Here is a 21,057-nt window from a genome sequence, read left to right on the forward strand (position 1 = left end):
GAAGTTATATGCAGTTTTGTCAGTGCAATGCCTAAAAACCTAAACGACAATAAAATTTACAGCTCAAATAATTGCTAGTTTTAAGAGAAGAATTAGTCTAAATGATGTTATAATATAATAAGCTTCACATTTCTGCTTCCTCCAGAAACTGGCCCCTTTTATTTGTCCAAATGGACAAATTGAAATTATACATATATATATATATATATATATATATATATTATTTTTTTTTTATTTTTTTTTTAGGTTTTTTAAGCTGATCTAATAGTAAAGACAATAAAATTCAAATGAAAAAAAAAACAGTTAAATTTTTTTTTTCATTATTGTTAATTTTGAAAAATAAAATGTTTATCATTCCTACTAATATACCTGCAAATCTAAGAACCGAAAACAGACCATTTTGAAATAAAGACCATAATGCAGTACTGTGTGTATATATATAATCTTACATATTTGTAAGTGTGCTTATCACAAGCTAATCAAATAAATAAAATAACAAAATAAAAAATACAATAAAAAATACAATATGTTTGTCATCCCCACTACAGTATCTTCAAATCTATTAATGTAAGAACCGAAAACAGACAATTTTGAAATAAAGACCATAATACAGTACTCTCATTAATATTATTTTTTCTCATTACTATTATCTTACATATTCTAAGTGTTTCTACATTACAAGCTGATCAAATAGTAAAGAAAATAACAATTAAATCAAATAAAAACAGGTAATACACAAATAAAATTTTAATTCTTGCTAATTTTGAAAAAATAAAATGTTTGTCATCCCCACTATAGCATCTTCAAATCTATTGATGTAAGAACCAAAAACAGACAATTTTCAAATAAGACCATGTCATTTTGCTGTATAAAAACCGTACTCTCATTATTTTTATCTTACATACTGTAAGTGTGCTTACATAACAAGCTGATTAAATAGCAAAGAAAATTTCAATACAATTAAAAAAATGAGAACAGACCATTTTGAAATAAAAAAGACCATAATGCAGTACTCTCATTAATATATTTTTTTATTTTACATATTGTAAGTGTGCTTACATTACTGATCAAATAGTAAAGAAAATAACAAAAAATAAAATAAAATAAAAAACAGTTAATACACAAATAAAATGTTAGTTCTTGTTTATTTTGACAACATAAAATGTTTATCATCCCTACCATAATAACTGCAAATCTGTTGATGTAAGACCGAAAACAAACTATTTTGAAATAAAGAAGACAATAATACAGTAATCTCATTATTATATTTTTTATCTTACATATTGTAAGTGTGCTTATATCACAAGCTGATCAAATAGTAAAGATAACAAAAAATTTAATGAAATTAAAAACAGTTAATACAAAAATAAAATTGTAATTGTTCATTTTGACAAAATAAATGTTTGTCATCCCCACTACAATATCTTCAAATCTGTTAATATAAGAACTGAAAACAGACCATTTTGAAATAAAGACCATAATGCAGTACTCTCATTAATATTTTTATCTTACATATTGTAAGTCCTCTTACATTACGAGCTGATCAAATAGTAAAGAAAATAACAAAAAATAAATAAACAACAGTTAATACAAAAAAAATTTTTGTTAATTGTGACTAAATAAAATGTTTGTCATCCCCACAAGTATCTTCAAATCTATTAATGTAAGATACTAAAACAGACAATTTTGAAATAAGACCATGTCATTTCACTGTATAAAACAGTACTCTCATTACTTTTTTATCTTACATATTGTAAGTGTGCTTACATAACAAGCTGATTAAATAGTAAATAAAAAATATATAAAAAATTACATTTAAACAAAATTAAAAAAAATAAAATAAAAACAATTCATACTAAAAATGTTATTTTAATTTTCTTGTTGATTTTGACAAAATAAAATGTTTATCATCCCCACTACAATAACTGCAAATCTACTGAAAACAAACAATTTTGAAATAAAGACCATAATGCAGTACTGTCATTAATATTTTTTTTATCTTACATATTGTAAGTCTACTTACATTACAAGCTGATCAAATAGTAAAGAAAATAACAAACATTAAATAAAAAAATAAAAAAACAGTTAAAACAAAAATTTAAATTCTTGTTAATTTTGACAAAAATGACATACTGCAAGTGTGCTTACATAACAAGCTGATTAAATAGTAAAGACAAAAATAATACATTCTAAAAGAAAAAAAAATTAATTAGATTTTAATTATTGTTAATTTTGACTAAATAAAATGTTTTCCATCACCACTACAGTATCTGCAAATCTACTGATGTAAGAAGTGAAAACAGACTGTTATTTTGGACAGGAAACAAGACCATTTTTTGATGACAGTATTAGATATTGACCACGGAAAAAAAAAAAAGTAAGCATAACTAGAAAAACAATCACGATTTTTGCACATATATAATTACTTAATATACATAATTAAATTCATTAATTTAATCTACTCTTATAATAAATTTAAAGTAAATGCAGACCATCAATGGTGTATAACTTTCGTTTCACATTTAGCTATTTTCTCGAATGCCACATGTAGCAGGGAAAAACTATTTTTGCCACAGAGCAAAACAATATGGGGGCTTATTCATACACCAATGGAAAGAAAAGGCCTACACACATTTACAATCAAACACAGCTCTGTTTCCATCTCTCACACCTGTGGTCAAAGTCAGATGCGCTTTCTGTCAGACCACTCATGTAGTCTTTAAAACAGGAAATGACTCGGACTCTGTGGGGTTGGTGGCATGTTGCTATAGAAGCTAGAGCAGGAAGTTAGCCTCGAAAAATAGTGACACGCAGCTGTGGTATACATGTTAGAAGCGTCAAATGTAGTTTAAAGGCAAACAGAACAAATACATTCATTAAAAATTAATTATTATTATAAAAATTATAATTATTAAACAAGTAGAATAATTACTGTTTGATTACTTGATTTTATGGATTTGGTCAAGCAAACCACAAACAAAAAGCTAAATGATTACCAAAAGTTTTTACAGTATAAACACAAAATATTCTTCTTGTAATAAGTTTGAAAGCTTATTTGCAGTAAGGACATGCTTAAGATGACAGTGAATGCAAGATGACATTAACTCCAGAAACTTGCTTCCCTCCTTTTGCTTCGAGGCTTATGCTTTTCCTTTTTTCATTTTGATGGTCTCATATGTGTCCTGATCATGAGGCTTGAGACCCTGAGACAGAAGGACACAACGGATGTGGCAGAGAGTCAGCGCCATTTCAATAGAAACTCACCAAATTAACCACAACGCTTCAGAAATTTAATGCGCATCAGTGAAATGAAATTAAATTGCTGCTTGTTATCACTTCGTTACTTATATAACAGCTACACTGTAAAAAAGTTTTCACCAGATTCAACTAAAAAAGTTCAGCAGCTGCCTTATGTTTTTAAGTTAAATCAGCTTAAAACTACAAGTCATTTTAACTTATTACAATAAAAATGAGTTGATATAACTTGTGAGTTTAAATGACTTAAGTTGATTTAACTAAAGGCAGCTGCGTAACTTAAGTTAAGTTGAAACTTGTGAAAACTTTTCACAGCTGCTGACTTGAAATTTTAAGTTAAATCAACTTAAAACTACAATTAATTTCAACTCACAACAATAAAATTAGTTAAAAAGACTTAAGTTGATTTAACATGAGTTGAAAAGACTTGTACTTTTAAGTTGTTTTAACTTAAAATCTTAAGGCAGCTGCTAAACATAAGTTTTTAAGTTGAAACTGGTGAAAACTTTTTACAGTGTGGCTATGATGGATTAAAATATCAACATATACACACATATACACACACACACACACACACACACACACACATACATATAAATATACATATACATATACATATACATAAACATATACATATACATATATGTGTGACCCTGGACCACAAAACCAGTCATAAGGGTCAGTTTTTTGAAAATCATCTGAAAGCTGAATAAATAAGCTTTTCAGTTTTTTTTATGTACACTGTAAAAAGTTTTAAAAGCTTAAGTTCAGCAGCTGACTTAAACTTTTAAGTTAAATCAACTTAAAACTACAATTAATTTCAACTCACAACAATAAAATTTGTTAAAATGACTTTTAAGTTGATTTAACTTATGAGTTGAAATGACTAGTAGTTTAAAGTTGATTTAACTTAAAATCTTTATGCAGATGGTAAACTGAAGTTTTTAAGTTGAAATTGTTGAAAACTTTTTACAGTGTTTGGTTTGTTAGGATAGGACAATATTTGGCCATTTAAAAAAACTGAAATCTGAGGGTGCAAAATATCTAAATACTGAGAAAATTGCCTTTAAAGTAGCTCTTAGCAATGCATATTACTAATCAATTAACAAATTGTTTTGTATCTTTCAGTAGAAGTACAATTAAAGAATATGCACAAGCGCACAAGAAAGGTCTAAACTATGGCTACGCAGAGTATTAAACGACCACAACAAAACAAAAATACCTCATAAACTCCTTCGCCAGCATCTTTCTTCTGTAAACAATCAGAAAAAAAACATTAGAAAGCCTGTAACAATACAGACAGATTGAAAAAAAAAAAATGCAAACACGCAGGGCTTCAAAGGTTTTTGAAAGAAGAGTGACATGGTGGTCAAATTACGTTCAAACAGTATTCTTTTGTTGAACTACATGAACTAAGAATGTTTTTTAATTGGTATCCGTGGTTCTATGGATGTTAAAGGATCTTTATTGGTCAATGTTCCTCAGTATAAAAAAAAAAGTTTTTTTAAGAAACTGCCGACTGGAAGGTTTTTTTAGGAACTGAAAATGGTTCTTCTATGCGTCTTGCCAAAACCCACCAATGGAAGTTTTATTTTTAAAAGTGTATATAGTTTAATATAAAGGCTGCATACTTGATCTATAAAGGGAGAGTGCATACTGTGTGAAAGGTTTCGTGCTAAAAAGCAGCACATAATCATTTTTAGAGAGGACTTCACACTGTTCAAGACAGGATGTAGAAGTGTGAAAGGGGAGGAGAGGGGCAGTTAGCAAAAACAGATAATTTTGGATTTGATACATAAGATAGAGTTTATTGAAATTTGTGAAATTTAAGAATTTATGCTGCTCAAATTCGGGTTGCTTTAACACATAAATGTGATTTGTTGGTCTCAGTCAGAATGTACTGGCCACCTTACAGCACATTTTTTCATTCTAGCAGTTGTATATATTGTTTATATATATTAAACATAATGTGGGCTAATGTTGCATAGGCAGACAAACAGACAGACAAACAGATAGACATTGTTAAATGCAACAAAGCGCTGGGTAAAATATGGACAAATTCAGCGACTGGGTTGTTTTGACCCAGCAGTTGGGTTGAATGTTTAACCAAACCTTCTGGATAGTTTTATTTAACTTAAAATTAACCCAAAATAGGTTGTAAATCAATATTCAGACACATCAGCAATAATCAAAAGGTGAACATTAATAAACAATTTTAAAAAATGGTTTAATTTAAGCAAGAAATATAATAATTTTTTTGAGTGTAGATGTTTCACCAACCAGTCTTACCCCTGAAAATGCTTGTTTACTTCGCATCTGTCGATAAATGAATGAATAAATGATTAGTAATAATAGCAATGTTAATCAGTTATCTGTAATGTGACGTATTTAAATATATAAAAATAATCAAACTACTAAATGAATAAAAATACAGTCTATTTACCAGGTGTTCACATTATTTTGTCCAGCTCTAGTATATAGTAGCCAACATTTGAAGTGACTCAAAACCTTTGATCAAAGTTGTTCAAAAACCAAAACAATACGCCTTCTTGTCTTGGGACAACTTTGATCAACTTTTTTGATCCGCTTCAAATGTTGACTATTGTATACATAAGACAAAGATACTACTTGCTTATATTTATAGTAATAGCTTATTTATAACAAATTTTTAAAATAATAAATAATTTCAGGATGGCATATACTCAAATCAGGCATGTTATATGAGATTTAGACTAGTTTTAAACAATTTCAATTTATTCAAATTAAGGGGAGACACTGCAGGCAAAAACACTTTTTCACGTTTTTTCATGTATCTGTCAAGTTTGAGATTTTGAGCTTTTTGGTGTTTCATAAAATGTTTTTTCAGGCTAGTGGTAAGAAAACACCCAAAATACAGTGTTAAGTGTTTCTTTTATAGCACTTCATCTATTTGTGTCAATAGATTTTAATTACAATACATATTTTTAAAGGCCGTTTTTTCAAAATGAGTTTTTTTTCTCCTACACTGAGCCATAAATCTCCACAAATCTCCACTTCAGTAGCACTTACACACACCAAACTTTGCATTTTTACATTCTGTCTATATTCTAGGTTTTTACAGAGGGATTTGTCCATATATAATTTGCTTGATTTTATACAACATTGTATTCCCCCAAAAATGGTAAAAAAATAAAATAAAACACAACTGTTCTAAATTATGAAGTGACAGTATGAGATACTCAAAATTCCCTCTGTAAAAACATTTGACTCTAATATGTCAAAAAAATTAAACAAGAATTTTGAAACTGACTTCATCCAGTTTTAAATTTTTTGTACTAGAAATGTATGCAAATTAGTGCATATTTCATTAAATAACGCCTCATTTGCATATTTAAACCTAACATTTTAGAAAACTTGTAATACAAAATATTTTTGCAATTCTCAATGTAATCAATCAACTGGGTAAGTGATAACTATTAGTTAATTTTTTTTGTTACCCTATTCACCTGCAGTGTCTCGCCTTAAATCATTATTAGCATTTCACATACAAGAAAAAAAAAAAGAATATGCTCGCATATACAGTATACCTTCATTCTGCAGTACAGGACCGTGAGAACAATCCCATAGACGAACAAAACCGCGTCCAAGATGTAGCAGATCTGTGGCTCTTTCAAACTCATTGCATCTAAAAAAAAAAAGGTTAATTAGGAAAAAGAGGAAAATTCAACATTGTGCAACACTTACAGTGCTTTATAACAATTATTAACACAGAAAACGTGCTTTTATGATTATTGCATAAAATGGCCCGAGAGTCAGTCTTAAAAGGTCTGTCCCACATATTATGAGTGTAATAATTCTTTATCTAATGTATTTTAGTGCATTCTCTATTTACACAATAAAACGTGGTTATTAGTAAACTGCAAAAATGTATGCATCATGTGACCCTGGATCACAAACCCAGTCATAAGGATCAATTTTTCTAAACTGAGATTTATACATTATCTGAAAGCTGAATAAGCCTTCCATTAATGTATGGTTTGTCTTGGATAAGACGATATTTGGTTGAGATACAACTATTTGAAAATATGAAACCTATTGAGAAAATCGACTTTAAAGTTGTCCAAATAAAGTTCTTAGCAATGCATATTACTAATAAAAGTGAAGTTTTTGTCATAAAAAAAAATCAATAAATTTGACCCATACAATTGCAACAAATATACCCGTGCTACTTAAGACAGGTTTTGTCGTCCAGGGTCACATATCATTAGAATTGTATAAAAGCATTGGTGATGCTCCTATAATTTTTAGACAGCATAAAAGACATCAATTGTGTTTATACTATAAGCAAATTCAATTATCATACATCAATATACAACGAACAACTATGGTTTTTGTGAATATTGTACCATGACTGGTACATTCAACAATCATTGGTCAAGTAATTATTGTAACAATAATATTAAGTACATGCAGAGATATGTAATGTAGCAAAAAGCCATAGATATTAAAAAAAAAAAAAGAAAAGCGAGAGACAAATGCCTTATTAATGTGCTAAAGCGCTGAAGAAAGAGCAAAAGCATGTGTGATGTTTCTCGCCTAGTATCATATCCTACAGAATAGTGCTACTTCTCTTTTCAAATAAATTTGCACACACAATGCCTAACGAGAAACCAGTTACAAAAAAACTGTTAAACTACACGCACACATCGCATTGTCTTAGCTTGAGGTTTATTGGTTTCATTCTAATGCAACATATTGACAAAAATACTGTTGACTTTTCTCATCTTGATGCCAAAACTGTGAAAACAAGTGGCAAAAATCTGTAAACTTAGATTAAGCCATGTTGTTTAATTCAATGTCTACAGCATCCTCTTTTACAGAGATGCAGAAGGGAAGTGGACCAAGCAAAACTCACATAGCCACAACCTAAATTTAAGAAGCACCACTGGTTTCACTTGTACTAGTCTATGCGAACCTGAAAAATGTTACTGTTTTTATTCTGTCATTGCAAGCTTCAGCGAAGCAGTTGTCATTGCAATATAGAGTCATATTGTGTGGTTCAAGCTTTGTTGACAGAATGAGAAAAGGCTACTTCCTGGCAACAAAGTTTCCACCATCAAAGTTCAGATATAGTGAGGATGGCGAAAACGAGAGATGTGAAAAGCGAACTTTATATAGACGTGACTAACCAAGGCACTCAGACTCAAATTCTGTTTTTTGTATTGTATTGTGACATTTACATAGACGTGCATTGGCTTTTTAAACATCCCTTGTTTCATTTTATAATCTTTTACAAAATACATAAAAACCTTTTATAAAATCCACTTCCATATTCAACATGTGATCAGAGCGCATTCTTAGTGGCATTTTTTTTCATAATTTATGAACAAAAACAGTCCTGAAAAAGCATGCTGTTAATGTTCACGTTCAGCAGATAAAATGACTACCTGAAAACTAAAAATAAATAAAAAGTTTAAAAAAATAAATGGATACATTTTCAGTTTTTACAAGGTTGTAGTTTGTTATATACCATTAAAAAATCTGAATAGCTTTCAGGCCTTCTCTAAAGAGGGAAAAGTGTTAATAGAACACATTTACAATCGTTAACTGCCATTTCCAAAATTTTAATTTAGCATACTTTTTAATATGAAAAAGCCGCTTAGAACACCTAAATTAGTTGATACAAATTTTGTCAACCTGTAACTTTTGTATGAACGCAACAGCATGCAAAATACAACGTTCGCTTTGAGATAAAGAGCGGTGACGTTTAACACTTACCAGCACTGCCAAAGCTCAGCCAAATAGACAGAAGAGAGAAGGGCAACCCCACCTTCATCATCATCGTCATCACAAAAACTTGGATTTGCTTCTGCGTACAACCTCAAGGGACACACACCTCCAAAGAAGACTTTCAGTGAACAGATGTGAAAAGCACATCAGAGGCAGGCAAGAGGGAAGTTGTGGTGAAAAAAATGTCAGTTTTGAAGTACAAACCACCCCCACCCAAGTGACGAAGAGGAAAAGGGCCGAAAATCATGTGATCTGTGCTTTAAGACTGCTGATCCTTGGAACTGCTGATTCAGCAGTTAATTGTAATTATTTTGTGTATGTATATATAAAGAGTTGATTTGAAAAAAAAAAAAAAAAACATTAACCATTTTCAAAAATCATGTTTTTTCATTGAGCATTCCAATATTTTTCTTAATCAAACTGCAGTTAGGTAATTTTGATTAAGTAAAAATAACTAAAAAATACAGCTAAGTAACAAAATAAAAACAAAAACATATTTAAAAATGTAAAAAAACAGAGTTATCCGTTTTTGCAAATAAACTCTTCATATATATATATATATATATATATATATATATATATATATACACACACACACACACACACACACACATATACAGTTCGAACAGAATCTACGTTCAAGATTGCACTTTTACAACCAGCTCTTGTGATGTTGTGGCCTTCTTTGTTTGCAAGACAAATTAGACAAAAACACCTGCAAAGTGTAAATAAAGAGAATTTGTGTTTTTTCCAAGTTTTTTAAATATTTATTCGGTTTCATAAGCATTTACATAGAGAAATAAGAGTAACTTCTGTCATAATATCACTAGAATGGATCACAAAGACAGAATCATGATCAGTCACTGACGTCCTCAACGGTCCACTTCACCAAACACGATGTCTTGAGTCCCTGTGGAAAAAGATGAAATAAGAAATTCTGATTGCTTGTAATGTAAATTAACGCAATCTTTTTAACAGTATGGCAAACTATAAAAGCCAGTTTTCACCAGTTAATCAAAAATAAAGGTAATTGCAACTTTTTTTTTTCGCAATTGTGAGTTTAGATCTCGCAATTCTGACTTTTTTTTCCTCAGAATTGTGAGATATAAACTCGCAATTCTGAGAAATAAAGTCTCAATAAAAAAGAAATAGTCAGGCTTGCAAGAAATAAAAATCACAATTGTGCCTTTTTTGGGAGTTTATATATACCTTACATTTCTGAGAAAAGTATTAGAATTGTAAGAAAAAATAAGTATTGCAAGTTTGTATCACAATTCTGAGAGAAAAAAAGCCAGAATTGCGAGTTCGTATCAATTTTGAGAGGAAAAAAAAAATCAGAATTGTGAGTTTGTATCACAATTTTGAGAGAAAAAAGTCAGAATTGTGAGTTTGTATCACAAATTGAGAAAAAAAAGTCAGAATTGTAAGTTTGTATCACAATTCTGAGTAAAAAAAAAGTCTGAATTGTGAGTTTGTATCACAATTTGAGAAAAAAGTCAGAATTGTGAGTTTGTATCACAATTTTGAGAGAAAAAAGTCAGAATTGTGAGTTTGTATCACAATTGAGAGAAAAAAAGTCAGAATTGTGAGTTTGTATCACAATTTTGAGAGAAAAAAGTCAGAATTGTGAGTTTGTATCACAATTTTGAGAGAAAAAAAGTCAGAATTGTGAGTTTGTATCACAATTTTGAGAGAAAAAAGTCAGAATTGTGAGTTTGTATCACAATTCTGAGAAAAAATTCAGAATTGTGAGTTTGTATCACAATTCTGAGAAAAAATTCAGAATTGTGAGTTTGTATCACAATTTTGAGAGAAAAAAGTCAGAATTGTGAGTTTGTATCACAATTTTGAGAGAAAAAAAGTCAGAATTGTAAGTTTGTATCACAATTTGAGAAAAAATTCAGAATTGTGAGTTTGTATCACAATTTTGAGAGAAAAAAGTCAGAATTGTGAGTTTGTATCACAATTCTGAGTAAAAAAAGACAGAATTGTGAGTTTGTATCACAATTCTGAGTAAAAAAAAAGTCAGAATTGTGAGTTTGTATCACAATTTTGAGAGAAAAAAGTCAGAATTGTGAGTTTGTATCACAATTCTGAGTAAAAAAAGACAGAATTGTGAGTTTGTATCACAATTCTGAGTAAAAAAAAAAGTCAGAATTGTGAGTTTGTATCACAATTTTGAGAGAAAAAAGTCAGAATTGTAAGTTTGTATCACAATTCTGAGTAAAAAAAAGTCAGAATTGAGTTTGTATCACAATTCTGAGAAAAAAGTCAGAATTGTGAGTTTGTATCACAATTCTAGGTAAAAAAAAAAGTCAGAATTGTGAGTTTGTATCACAATCTTGAGAGAAAAAAGCCAGAATTGTGAGTTTGTATCACAATTCTGAGCAACAAAAAGTCAGAATTGTAAGTTTGTATCACAATTCTGAGCAACAAAAAGTCAGAATTGTAAGTTTGTATCACAATTCTGAGCAACAAAAAGTCAGAATTGTGAGTTTGTATCACAATTTTGAGAGAAAAAAAGTCAGAATTGTAAGTTTGTATCACAATTCTAGGTAAAAAAAAAAGTCAGAATTGTGAGTTTGTATCACAATCTTGAGAGAAAAAAGTCAGAATTGTGAGTTTGTATCACAATTTTGAGAGAAAAAAGTCAGAATTGTGAGTTTGTATCACAATTTTAAAAGTCTGAATTGTGAGTTTGTATCACAATTTTCAGAGAAAAAAGGCCAGAATTGTGTTTGTATCACAATTTTGAGAGAAAAAAAGTCAGAATTGTGAGTTTGTATCACAATTTTCAGAGAAAAAAAGCCAGAATTGTGTGTTTGTATCACAATTTTGAGAGAAAAAAAGTCAGAATTGTGAGTTTGTATCACAATCTTGAGAGAAAAAAGTCAGAATTGTGAGTTTGTATCACAATTTTGAGAGAAAAAAGTCAGAATTGTGAGTTTGTATCACAATTTTAAAAGTCTGAATTGTGAGTTTGTATCACAATTTTCAGAGAAAAAAGGCCAGAATTGTGTTTGTATCACAATTTTGAGAGAAAAAAAGTCAGAATTGTGAGTTTGTATCACAATTTTCAGAGAAAAAAAGCCAGAATTGTGTGTTTGTATCACAATTTTGAGAGAAAAAAAGTCAGAATTGTGAGTTTGTATCACAATTTTGAGAGGAAAAAAGTCTGAATTGTGAGTTTGTATCACAATTTTGAGAGAAAAAAAATGTCAGAATTGTGAGTTTGTATCACAATTTTGAGAGAAAAAGTCTGAATTGTAAAATTAAGTTGCAATTACCTTATATTATTTTTTGACAGACTACTTACATATAATGAATATAAATATCAGTTGCTTAATTTTTTTCATATGCTAAGATTAAATGTTTTAGAGTGTATTTTTCTTCGGCGTGCATGTTAACAAACGAGTGCATTCACACCTGCAAATTAGATTCCGGTTAGATTCCATGCAACATGTTTTTTTTTTTTGCAATGTTAGATCATGTTGATAATTTAGAGGCCTTAGAAATTTGCACATGCAAAAATGATGCAGGAGGTTTTATAGGGTTAAGGACTCTGTAAACACCAGAAAGATAACAGTTCAATCTTTTGCAACAGGAACCGGCACACTGAAACAACTGACTACAATACCCCTTAAACATGCTCTGTTGACATCACTGCTACATTCATAATGAAAATCATTTGTTCTTGCAGATTGACTTTACATTCATTCAAAACACACACCATGTGATTAAAATAAATTTCACTACGCTGACCAACTTTTATGAGCCTCAGAGATATAAATCAGATTAGCTGTTCACAGATATTCAACTATCAATATGAAAAATATATGAATAAAGGTTTAATGCCATTTGCAACAATATAAAATGATCATTATTCAAAGCTTTCTTAAGTATTACATAAACTGCAAAAAAAAAAAAAAAGTTATAAATAAAACTTTATTATTGGAGTATGTTTTACTAGAAAATACTATTGTGTTTTAATTTTTATACTTTTTTAATTATCTTCACTCTTCAAAATTATCACATTACTTGCCATTTCTTCGTAATTATTTGTGACATCTAGCAATTTCATTTCAACACCATTTTTTTCTGTGTAATTATGCAAGCACAATTGTGTCAATCGTTTTGTTTGTAGGGATGTAAATAAGCAGCTGAGAGCGTGGCAGCTGAATTTATCACTGAAGTGTTTGGAAAAAAAGCAATTGAAATTCAAATTTGCTGTTTATTTGAGAAGTCTGATATAGCAACACTGGGGTGGGACTAAGAGAGTGAGAGAGCGGGTTTCGCCAAACCAGCTAAAAAATGTTTAATTTAGCAGACATGTAGCATTATACAAAGTGACCTACAAATGAGGAATACAAACAGTGATTCATCTTAAAGGGATAGTTCACCCAAAAATGAAAATTACATTATTATATTAAAAAATGTCCTGGCTCTTTCAAGCTTTAGAATCAAGATTTTGAAGCAAAACAAAGTGCATCCATTCATTATAAAAAGTGCTCTACACAGCTGCAGCGGATGACGTGGGACAGAGCATAAGCTCTGAAAATATCTCATCTGAGCTTATATCGAAATCCTCTGACATTCTTCTTTACAAATCCTTGTTTTCAAAATCTCAACAGCCATTCACTGCCAATATAAATCTTAGAAAAGCCAGGACATTTTTTACCATAACTCTGATTGTATTTGTCTGGAAGTAAAAAAGGCATATACACCTAAGATGACTTGAGGCTGAGTAAATTTCATTTTTGGGTGAACTATCCCTTTAAGAAAGCAATAATATAAGAACTGCTAACAATACAAAGTTTCATGCATTGTTTAGAATAGTGCAGGGATTTAGGAATTAGTGAAAACAGAAGATTTTATTATATAGTGCTACTGGCTTCCTATTTAAATGTAAACCTTCAATCAAATGTGCAGTTCAATGCTGGGGCATGCAAATCTACAAAACAAACAGAACTGAGAAGTGTATCAATTAGAGAGAAAGAGAGAGAGAAAAAAAAAAATAGTACTTACCGATGATCGCCACCACATCAGCAAGCATGTGTCCTTTAGACATTTGATCTAAACCAGCCTGAGGGACGAAACAGACCACATCATTGAGCAACATCACAACATGGGAAAAGGTAAAAGATAAGGCCTGCAGTATTTGCAGCCTTTTTACATACACTAACATTCAAAGGCTTGAACTCACTATGACCTTCTTTTTGAAAAAGAAATAATCTTTTTTTTAGCAATAAATTGATCAAAAATAACACTAATGATATTCATACTGTTAAAAAAAATCTATTTAAAATAAATGCTGGTTTTTAAATTTTGTATTCAAAGAATCCTGAAAAAATGTACAATGTACTCCATAAATGTGTGACCCAGCGTGGGTATATTTGTAGCAATAGCCAAAAATACATTGTATGGTTCAAAATGATAATTTTTTCTTTTATGCCAAAAATCTTAAGGATATTAAGTAAAGATCATGTTCCATTAAGATATTTTGTAAATATCCTACACTCTTAAAAATAAAGGTGCTTCGAAAGGTTCTTCACAGCGATGCCATAGAAGAACCATTTTCGGTTCCACAAAGAACCATTCAGTCAAAGGTTCTTTAAAGAACCATCTCTTTCCTACTTTTTTAGAATCTGAAGAACCTTCTTTTACCACAAAGAACCTTTTATGAAACAGAAAGGTTCTTCAGATGTTAAAGGTTCTTTATTAAACCATTAATACAAAAAAAGGTTCTTCTACGGCATCGTGAAGCACCTTTATTTTTGTGTACTGTAAATATATAAAAACTTAATTTTTGATTAGTAATATGCATTTCTAAGAACATTAAAGGCGATTTTCTCAATATTTAAATTCATATTCCCTATTTTCAAATATTGTCCTATTAATTGAAAGCTTATTTTTTCAGCTTTCAGCTTTTATAAAAAATAAATAAATAAATAAAAATTACCCTTATGACTGGTTTTGTGGTCCAGGGTCATGTTTTATAATTGGTGAGTACATTATAAATAACTAAATCATAATCGCAAAATGATTTAATTACCAAGTGAGCAAAGCCAGGTGCCTTGATCTTGCAGCGGTAAGGTCTGCTGGAACCGTCAGATACCAAATACACACCAAACTCACCCTGCAACACACCACAACACAACAGCGTTTGAAGTAGGAATGGAAATATAATATAACAACACTTGTTCTGATTGCTCATAAGACTGGTTCCTTAATTTTTCTATTAGTATTTACATGAAAACATTTTTTAAATAATAAAATGATGAGTTCAGTTCAGATTTCAGTAAAATCAGTAATAAAATACACTGGTTGCACAGAAAATAAATAGATCATTGTCATTAATTCAGTTGTTGCAGCACCACAAAAAAGTACCTTTATACAGCACCACAAAGACAACAACTTTAGAAACCCACATTCCCCACATGTGCAAGCTGAGTTACAAATTCACCTAAAACCTCACCATCCTGGATGAGATGATGACCAAAAACCACTGAAAACTGCCAATGAGGCCAATGCAAAAATTTCTCTTGAGAACAGCCATAGTGTGGAGTGGACATAATTGTTGGTCAACACATGCTCATGAGTGTTATACTCACCTTAGGTGCCTCTACAGCAGTATATGTGGCTCCTGGAGGAACCTGGTAGCCCTCAGTGTACAGCTTAAAGTGATGAATGAGAGATTCCATTGACATCTGCATGAAGTCATGGGACGAGAAAGACGTTAGTTTGCATTAAAGCACACAGACATTAATACATTTAAACTTTAAAGTTGAAGTGTGTATTTTTATATAGTAACATTTTCTCATATAATTATAATTACTCATTTAAAAACTGTTTAACATTGTGGTACTTCAAAATGTCTGAGTATCGAAACTACGCAACACTGGCTGAACCAATGGCTTGAGTTTGTGGCAACACTGAAAGAATATGAGAGACGTGTTTGGAAAAAAAAAAAAAAAAAAAGACACTGCATCTTTAAATAAGCTTATCAAGCATGTCGAAATCATTGTGATTCTTAAAAGATCCCAACTACTTTTTTGCAATTTGAATGCAAAATACATATGCAAACATATCTTACCTTCATCTCAGATCTCTTCGGTGGGGCTATTTTAGCATCATCTACCTTGATTTCTCCAGCAGGCATTTTGTTGAGACACTGAAGCATGATGTGCAGCGACTGTCTCATTTCCTCCACTCGGCACAGATATCTAAAAAGAAGAAGTTCATGTAACCCATTAGTTAGTATTAGTTAATGCATTAAATAACAATGAGCAATACATTCGTTACAGAATTTAACATTAGTTAATAAAAATACAACTGTTTATTGCTATTTCATGTTCAGCTTAGGTCCTTTAAATAGTATGAACAGACTTTTACAGAATTTTACTAATGTATTAGTAAATGTCAATTATTATTATTAATTACACTAAGATTATTAAATGGTTTAGAATAGGGCTTAGCGATATGGCCAAAAAAAAATGATCACAATAAAACATTTATATTAGTTGATATAGATACTTATAATAATTGTAAAGATTTTTGCTCCTAAGTTGTAGAAACCAGGTCGTTAATTATGGTTTTCAATGTTTTTTTGTTTTTACACACATTTTTCCTTAATAAAATAAAAATCGTATTAGAAAAAAAAATTCTTCGTTTCTGTATGTTGTAATGAGTGATATTATTTCAAATCATAAAAGGTTTGTGTTGCTTGACTTTCAATATTAATATTACTTTATTTTGTCTTTTAGAAATGCACATTTGACAGTAGCTTGAGCAGTAGCTATGATTTCCTAATGCTAATAAATAGAACCTTACTGTAAAGCGTTACCATTACTTGTATCTCCTTCCTGTATTTAAATGCAAAGCATTTTTACTGTATTAAAACCATTTGGTGACAATGTTCATTACAGTATAGTTCAAAAGTAAAAACTCATATTACTAATCACGTTTGGTCGCATAGTGTCAAGTTCTCACAACAAAGTTGATCTTTTTTGAGCAGCACCGATCATATTCACATGTGATAGTATCAGCATATGTGGTGAGAAAGCTTAGTAGAGTCTAAGACCAATTTATAGCCTGTGGTTGCATTTAGATTTCCTGTCATTCAGAACTTCCTGAGGCTCTAAATTCTAAAGCTCTTAAACATTTTCATGTGCGGTCACCTGTCATAGCAGTCGCCATTACTTCCAATGGCCACGTCGAAATCCACCTCGTCGTATTTGTCATAGGGTTGACTCTTCCTCAGATCCCATTTAATGCCAGAACCTCTGAGCATCACTCCGCTGAAAAAAGAAATAATACACACATTATTGACAATCTGACCCATCAAGATATCGTATTCTCTGGTCAATCAGCTTGAACTACAGTGTTGCATTTGTGGGTGATTTCACTAGTTAAGCTACGGTGATTATGATTAGCTCTCACCACACAATGACTTCACTTCTTTTTATTGTCAGATAGATAATCTACTCTAGCAACTTGTGTGTATATGTGGGTGACTGAGAAAGAGAAAGACACTTGAACTGCAGCTCTTACCAATCAGATTTGCTTCAGAATTAAACAATGTTTTACCTGAATCCATAATTGAGTGCATCCTCTGCCGAAATTACACCGATATTGACAGTTCTGTTCCTCCAGATACGATTGTTGGTCAGCATCTGAAACAATATCGCCATTGTATTCATTTAGAAACTCCATTTGTTAATTGAAAATACATGCGTTTTGAAAAAGAAACATCTATCTGCATGACCACTAAGACATATATCACATTTAAGAGATATACTTATTTCTAACTATCATTATTCTATTCACTGGTGGCATTTCGGTCTACATACCTCCTCAACTTCATCAATTCGAATAGAGAAGTTCTTGCACCATTCATAGATGTCATCCATGAGACCAAGAGGCATGTCCTGCAACAAAAATGATTGGTTATTACGGGATGATATTAAGTTATAACATTTCAGCATAACCAGAAATTGACTTTTGGTTTAGAAAGATTATGTTTATCAAAGCTGTACCTGATGAACTCCACCGGGTCTGACGTATGCAGCATGCATCCTGGCTCCAGACACTCTTTCATAGAACTCAAACATCTGCAAGATATCAACCAATTCAATTGTAACTACGATAAAAATAGTAGGGTTTCGACTTTCTGGGAATTAGTTGTGATTTTTCTCAAATAATTTCTCATTTAATGTCCAACAAAATGCAAATTTGTGACCAGTGCTGGCAAAATAAATCAGAACGAGCACGATTTTTAAAAATGATTCATTTTCACATTCTCCTTTAAAATGACAAATGATATGACATGTTGCAAATGGACAAAATGACTGAGCTAAAGCCATTTGAAGCTGACAATCAGCAGAGTTGGTTTTCATAAAAGTATTCTGAAGATTCCAAAGCAAAATCACCAAGCAACATTGCATATTTTCATCCAATTCTTTTCTTAATAATAATAACTATATTATTAATCACAATATAGCAATATTTTATTTTATCTTTGTTATTAAAAATAAGAACAAAGATGCAAATAACTAGGGCTGCACGATAAAGCGAAAGAAATCGCAATCGTAATTAATCGGAAGCTGCGATTGTCATGCGTATCTTTCAGTGAAGCATGGTGATCTGTGATCTAGTGATGGGTCGTTCTTGAACGATTCGTTCATTTTGAACGAATCTTTAATGTGACTCGGGAAGAACAAGTCGTCTCCGGGAGTGATTCGTTCAGTCGCGCATGCGCAATTGCGCAACTATGAACGAACGACTCAAACCGAAAGACTCGAGAGATGAACTAATCAATTCTGTTTCTGGCTCAGGCAGCATAGGTTAAGCTTATAGGGCTGTCACGTGATGAACGAACCCCGACAGATAGAGGTGAGGGAGCTAATCATAGACTGAAGACCCAGGTAAACAGTGAATTTATCTTTTCTGTTCCTAATAGCATTATAGTTTTGTCTTGTTTGTAGTGTGATCAACGTTTGAATAAGCAGTAGATGTGTTATGGAAGTAACATGTGGCTTTTTAATCATATTTTGGTAAAATGAACTAAATGAACGCAATGACTCGAAAAAAGATTCGTTCATTTTGCTGAACGAGACTCAAAGATCTGAGTCGGTAAAATGATCCGAACTTCCCATCACTACTGTGATCAGCAGTAAGTCTTCATCCAAAGGCCAGAGGGCGCTCTCTATCGGAAACGCCAAAAACACCTGAAGGAGAAATCTAGAAAACACCTATAGCTGCAGCTGAACATAGCTAAATATAGATTTTAGTGTTTTCATTGATTCAACGTGACAAATAAACACACGGCTACGACAATATATTGTTTACTGAAGTTCGTATTATTATAATTAAGTATATTTATACTGCAATGCCTTCATCACTGCTTAGAATACTATGAACTATGTTCTGTGCATTATTATGTGTAAGAAGTCACATCATTTCACAGAAGGATTAATTTCAAACACTCGACTGATGTTATGAAGTAAGTTTGGAGTAAAAATATTAATTAAAAAAGCAGTAAGTGATCACTAGATTTTTTTAAACGCTTAAATTTGCACTAAACATTTTGTATTTACTTTGTAACATTAGCTGTTCTATCTAAATTTTTTAATTTTTTTTTTATGGGGCAAAAGAAAAAAAGTTGACAATATAGAGATATCATTTTTTTATATATATCGCCCAGCCCTACTCGCTGCTCTTAACCCTTGTGCATTGTTTCAATTTACAACCTTTCGTTATGTTTCGTGGCTGAAAACAGCCACTACTTTAAACTGCTGTAAAAATGTATCAGATAAATATTTTTTTCAAATTTTTTTGCATAAATCTATTAATCAACCTCAGTCCTGCTCAAAAATACTAAATGTTTAAAAAAAATTCAGGATTTTAACTCTTTAATTGCCAAATTCCTAAATGATGTCACTGATTTGGGAAAAACCCCCCCACAAAATTACTAATTTTCAATATAAAAGGTAATTGTGGCCTGGATTTTTTTTTTTTTTTTACCTTTTTAACAGTCTTGGACATGTGAAAGATTAGTAAGAACATTGGCTTTCATGCATTGTTAGTTTTGGCGCAGCATCAGATTTTCATTTTTTCTCCCTCATTTATTGTTTGTGGCTGTTTTTGCCCATTGACTTCCATTATAACCACATTTTTTGATTGCAAAGCCATGACACCATATAATGCTGAATTCTTGATTGTTTGTGGTTTTCCCTGTTGGAAAGGGGTCAAATTTGTAAATTGTACTGTTGATTATCAGTTGGCCCCATTAACCCTTTAGATAGGCCTTTGCAAAAAAAAGCTTAGTTTTACATAGAGTTCTATGGAGTATAACGTACTCGGTTACTAACGTAACCTCTGTTCTCTCTAGAGAGGGAACGAGTACTGCGTAAGTATCTTACACTATGGGGAAAATCCTTTTCTGCGAGATATTGAAGCCAAAAATTATCCTTAACTTTGAAATAATGTAAAGCGCGTTGCAGCAGCATACAGACATAGGCGAAACAGCTTGCGCGCCTATTGGCTGCTCTGCGGCAACTGCAGCAGCCTATAGAGCGAGGCCTGGCGCGACGCCAGATCCAATGGGGGCATTTTGCGCCCTTTGCGTCGCTTCCCGCCTAAAAGGGCGTGGTCTAGGCCTATAAAGAACGCTCGTAGGTAGCTATTATCTGGTTTTTCATCATCGAAGCAACCAGAGCGTGCGCATGCACGGCAAGATACGCAGTACTCGTTCCCTCTCTAGAGAGAACAGAGGTTACGTTAGTAACCGAGTACGTTCTCTTACGAGAGGTCTCTCGTACTGCGTAAGTATCTTACGCTATGGGGACCCAGTGTAAAGCGCCGTGCATGCTGAGATCTGACACCAAAGACCCAAGGGCGAAAGCCCGGGGTTCATACAGTTCATAATCAACTATAGAACTCACAGGGAGTCCGGGGAAGAGGGAGGGGCAACGCCGCACTCTTCCACATAGTGCAGCGTCATTCAGACGCTAAGTAAACGTACATACAGGGCGG

The 21,057-nt window shown here is 31.7% G+C and overlaps 2 protein-coding genes across 2 annotated transcripts in view; both read right to left on the reverse strand.

Moving 5' to 3' along the window:
• Positions 1–1,025: 1,025 nt before the first annotated feature.
• fcer1g (Fc epsilon receptor IgFc epsilon receptor Ig) lies at positions 1,026–9,170 on the reverse strand. The gene is made up of 5 exons (XM_073837301.1): positions 9,013–9,170; positions 6,822–6,919; positions 5,545–5,571; positions 4,478–4,507; positions 1,026–3,203 (listed from the first exon to the last, which is right to left on the reverse strand). Exons 1-5 carry the CDS (start codon positions 9,080–9,082, stop codon positions 3,141–3,143), a joined length of 288 nt encoding a protein of 95 aa, XP_073693402.1. The 5' UTR covers positions 9,083–9,170; the 3' UTR covers positions 1,026–3,140.
• Positions 9,171–9,769: 599 nt separating this feature from the next.
• LOC141331615 (NADH dehydrogenase [ubiquinone] iron-sulfur protein 2, mitochondrial-like) overlaps positions 9,770–21,057 on the reverse strand; it is a 12,407-nt gene continuing 1,119 nt past the window's right edge. The window contains exons 3-11 of the mRNA XM_073836663.1: positions 18,060–18,134; positions 17,874–17,951; positions 17,611–17,696; positions 17,202–17,321; positions 16,118–16,247; positions 15,636–15,731; positions 15,077–15,160; positions 14,050–14,107; positions 9,770–9,934 (exon numbers count right to left, since the gene is read on the reverse strand). Of these exons, the coding sequence (XP_073692764.1) occupies positions 9,897–9,934; positions 14,050–14,107; positions 15,077–15,160; positions 15,636–15,731; positions 16,118–16,247; positions 17,202–17,321; positions 17,611–17,696; positions 17,874–17,951; positions 18,060–18,134 (765 nt within the window). The 3' untranslated portion in view covers positions 9,770–9,896. The remainder of the gene's footprint in view (positions 9,935–14,049; positions 14,108–15,076; positions 15,161–15,635; positions 15,732–16,117; positions 16,248–17,201; positions 17,322–17,610; positions 17,697–17,873; positions 17,952–18,059; positions 18,135–21,057) is intronic.

Source organism: Garra rufa, chromosome 3, assembly GCF_049309525.1.
Source record: "Garra rufa chromosome 3, GarRuf1.0, whole genome shotgun sequence".
Classification (NCBI taxonomy): domain Eukaryota; kingdom Metazoa; phylum Chordata; class Actinopteri; order Cypriniformes; family Cyprinidae; genus Garra; species Garra rufa.

Excerpts from the sequence above, each read along its gene's own strand:
- fcer1g (XM_073837301.1), bottom strand. The coding sequence starts at position 9,082 with ATGACGATGATGATGAAGGTGGGGTTGCCCTTCTCTCTTCTGTCTATT. Across the intron at positions 4,508-5,544 it reads GTAAACAAGCATTTTCAGGG|AAGAAAGATGCTGGCGAAGG; the intron begins GTAAGACTGGTT and ends GATTGTTTACAG. Across the intron at positions 3,204-4,477 it reads CTGGCGAAGGAGTTTATGAG|GGTCTCAAGCCTCATGATCA; the intron begins GTATTTTTGTTT and ends CTTCTGTCTCAG.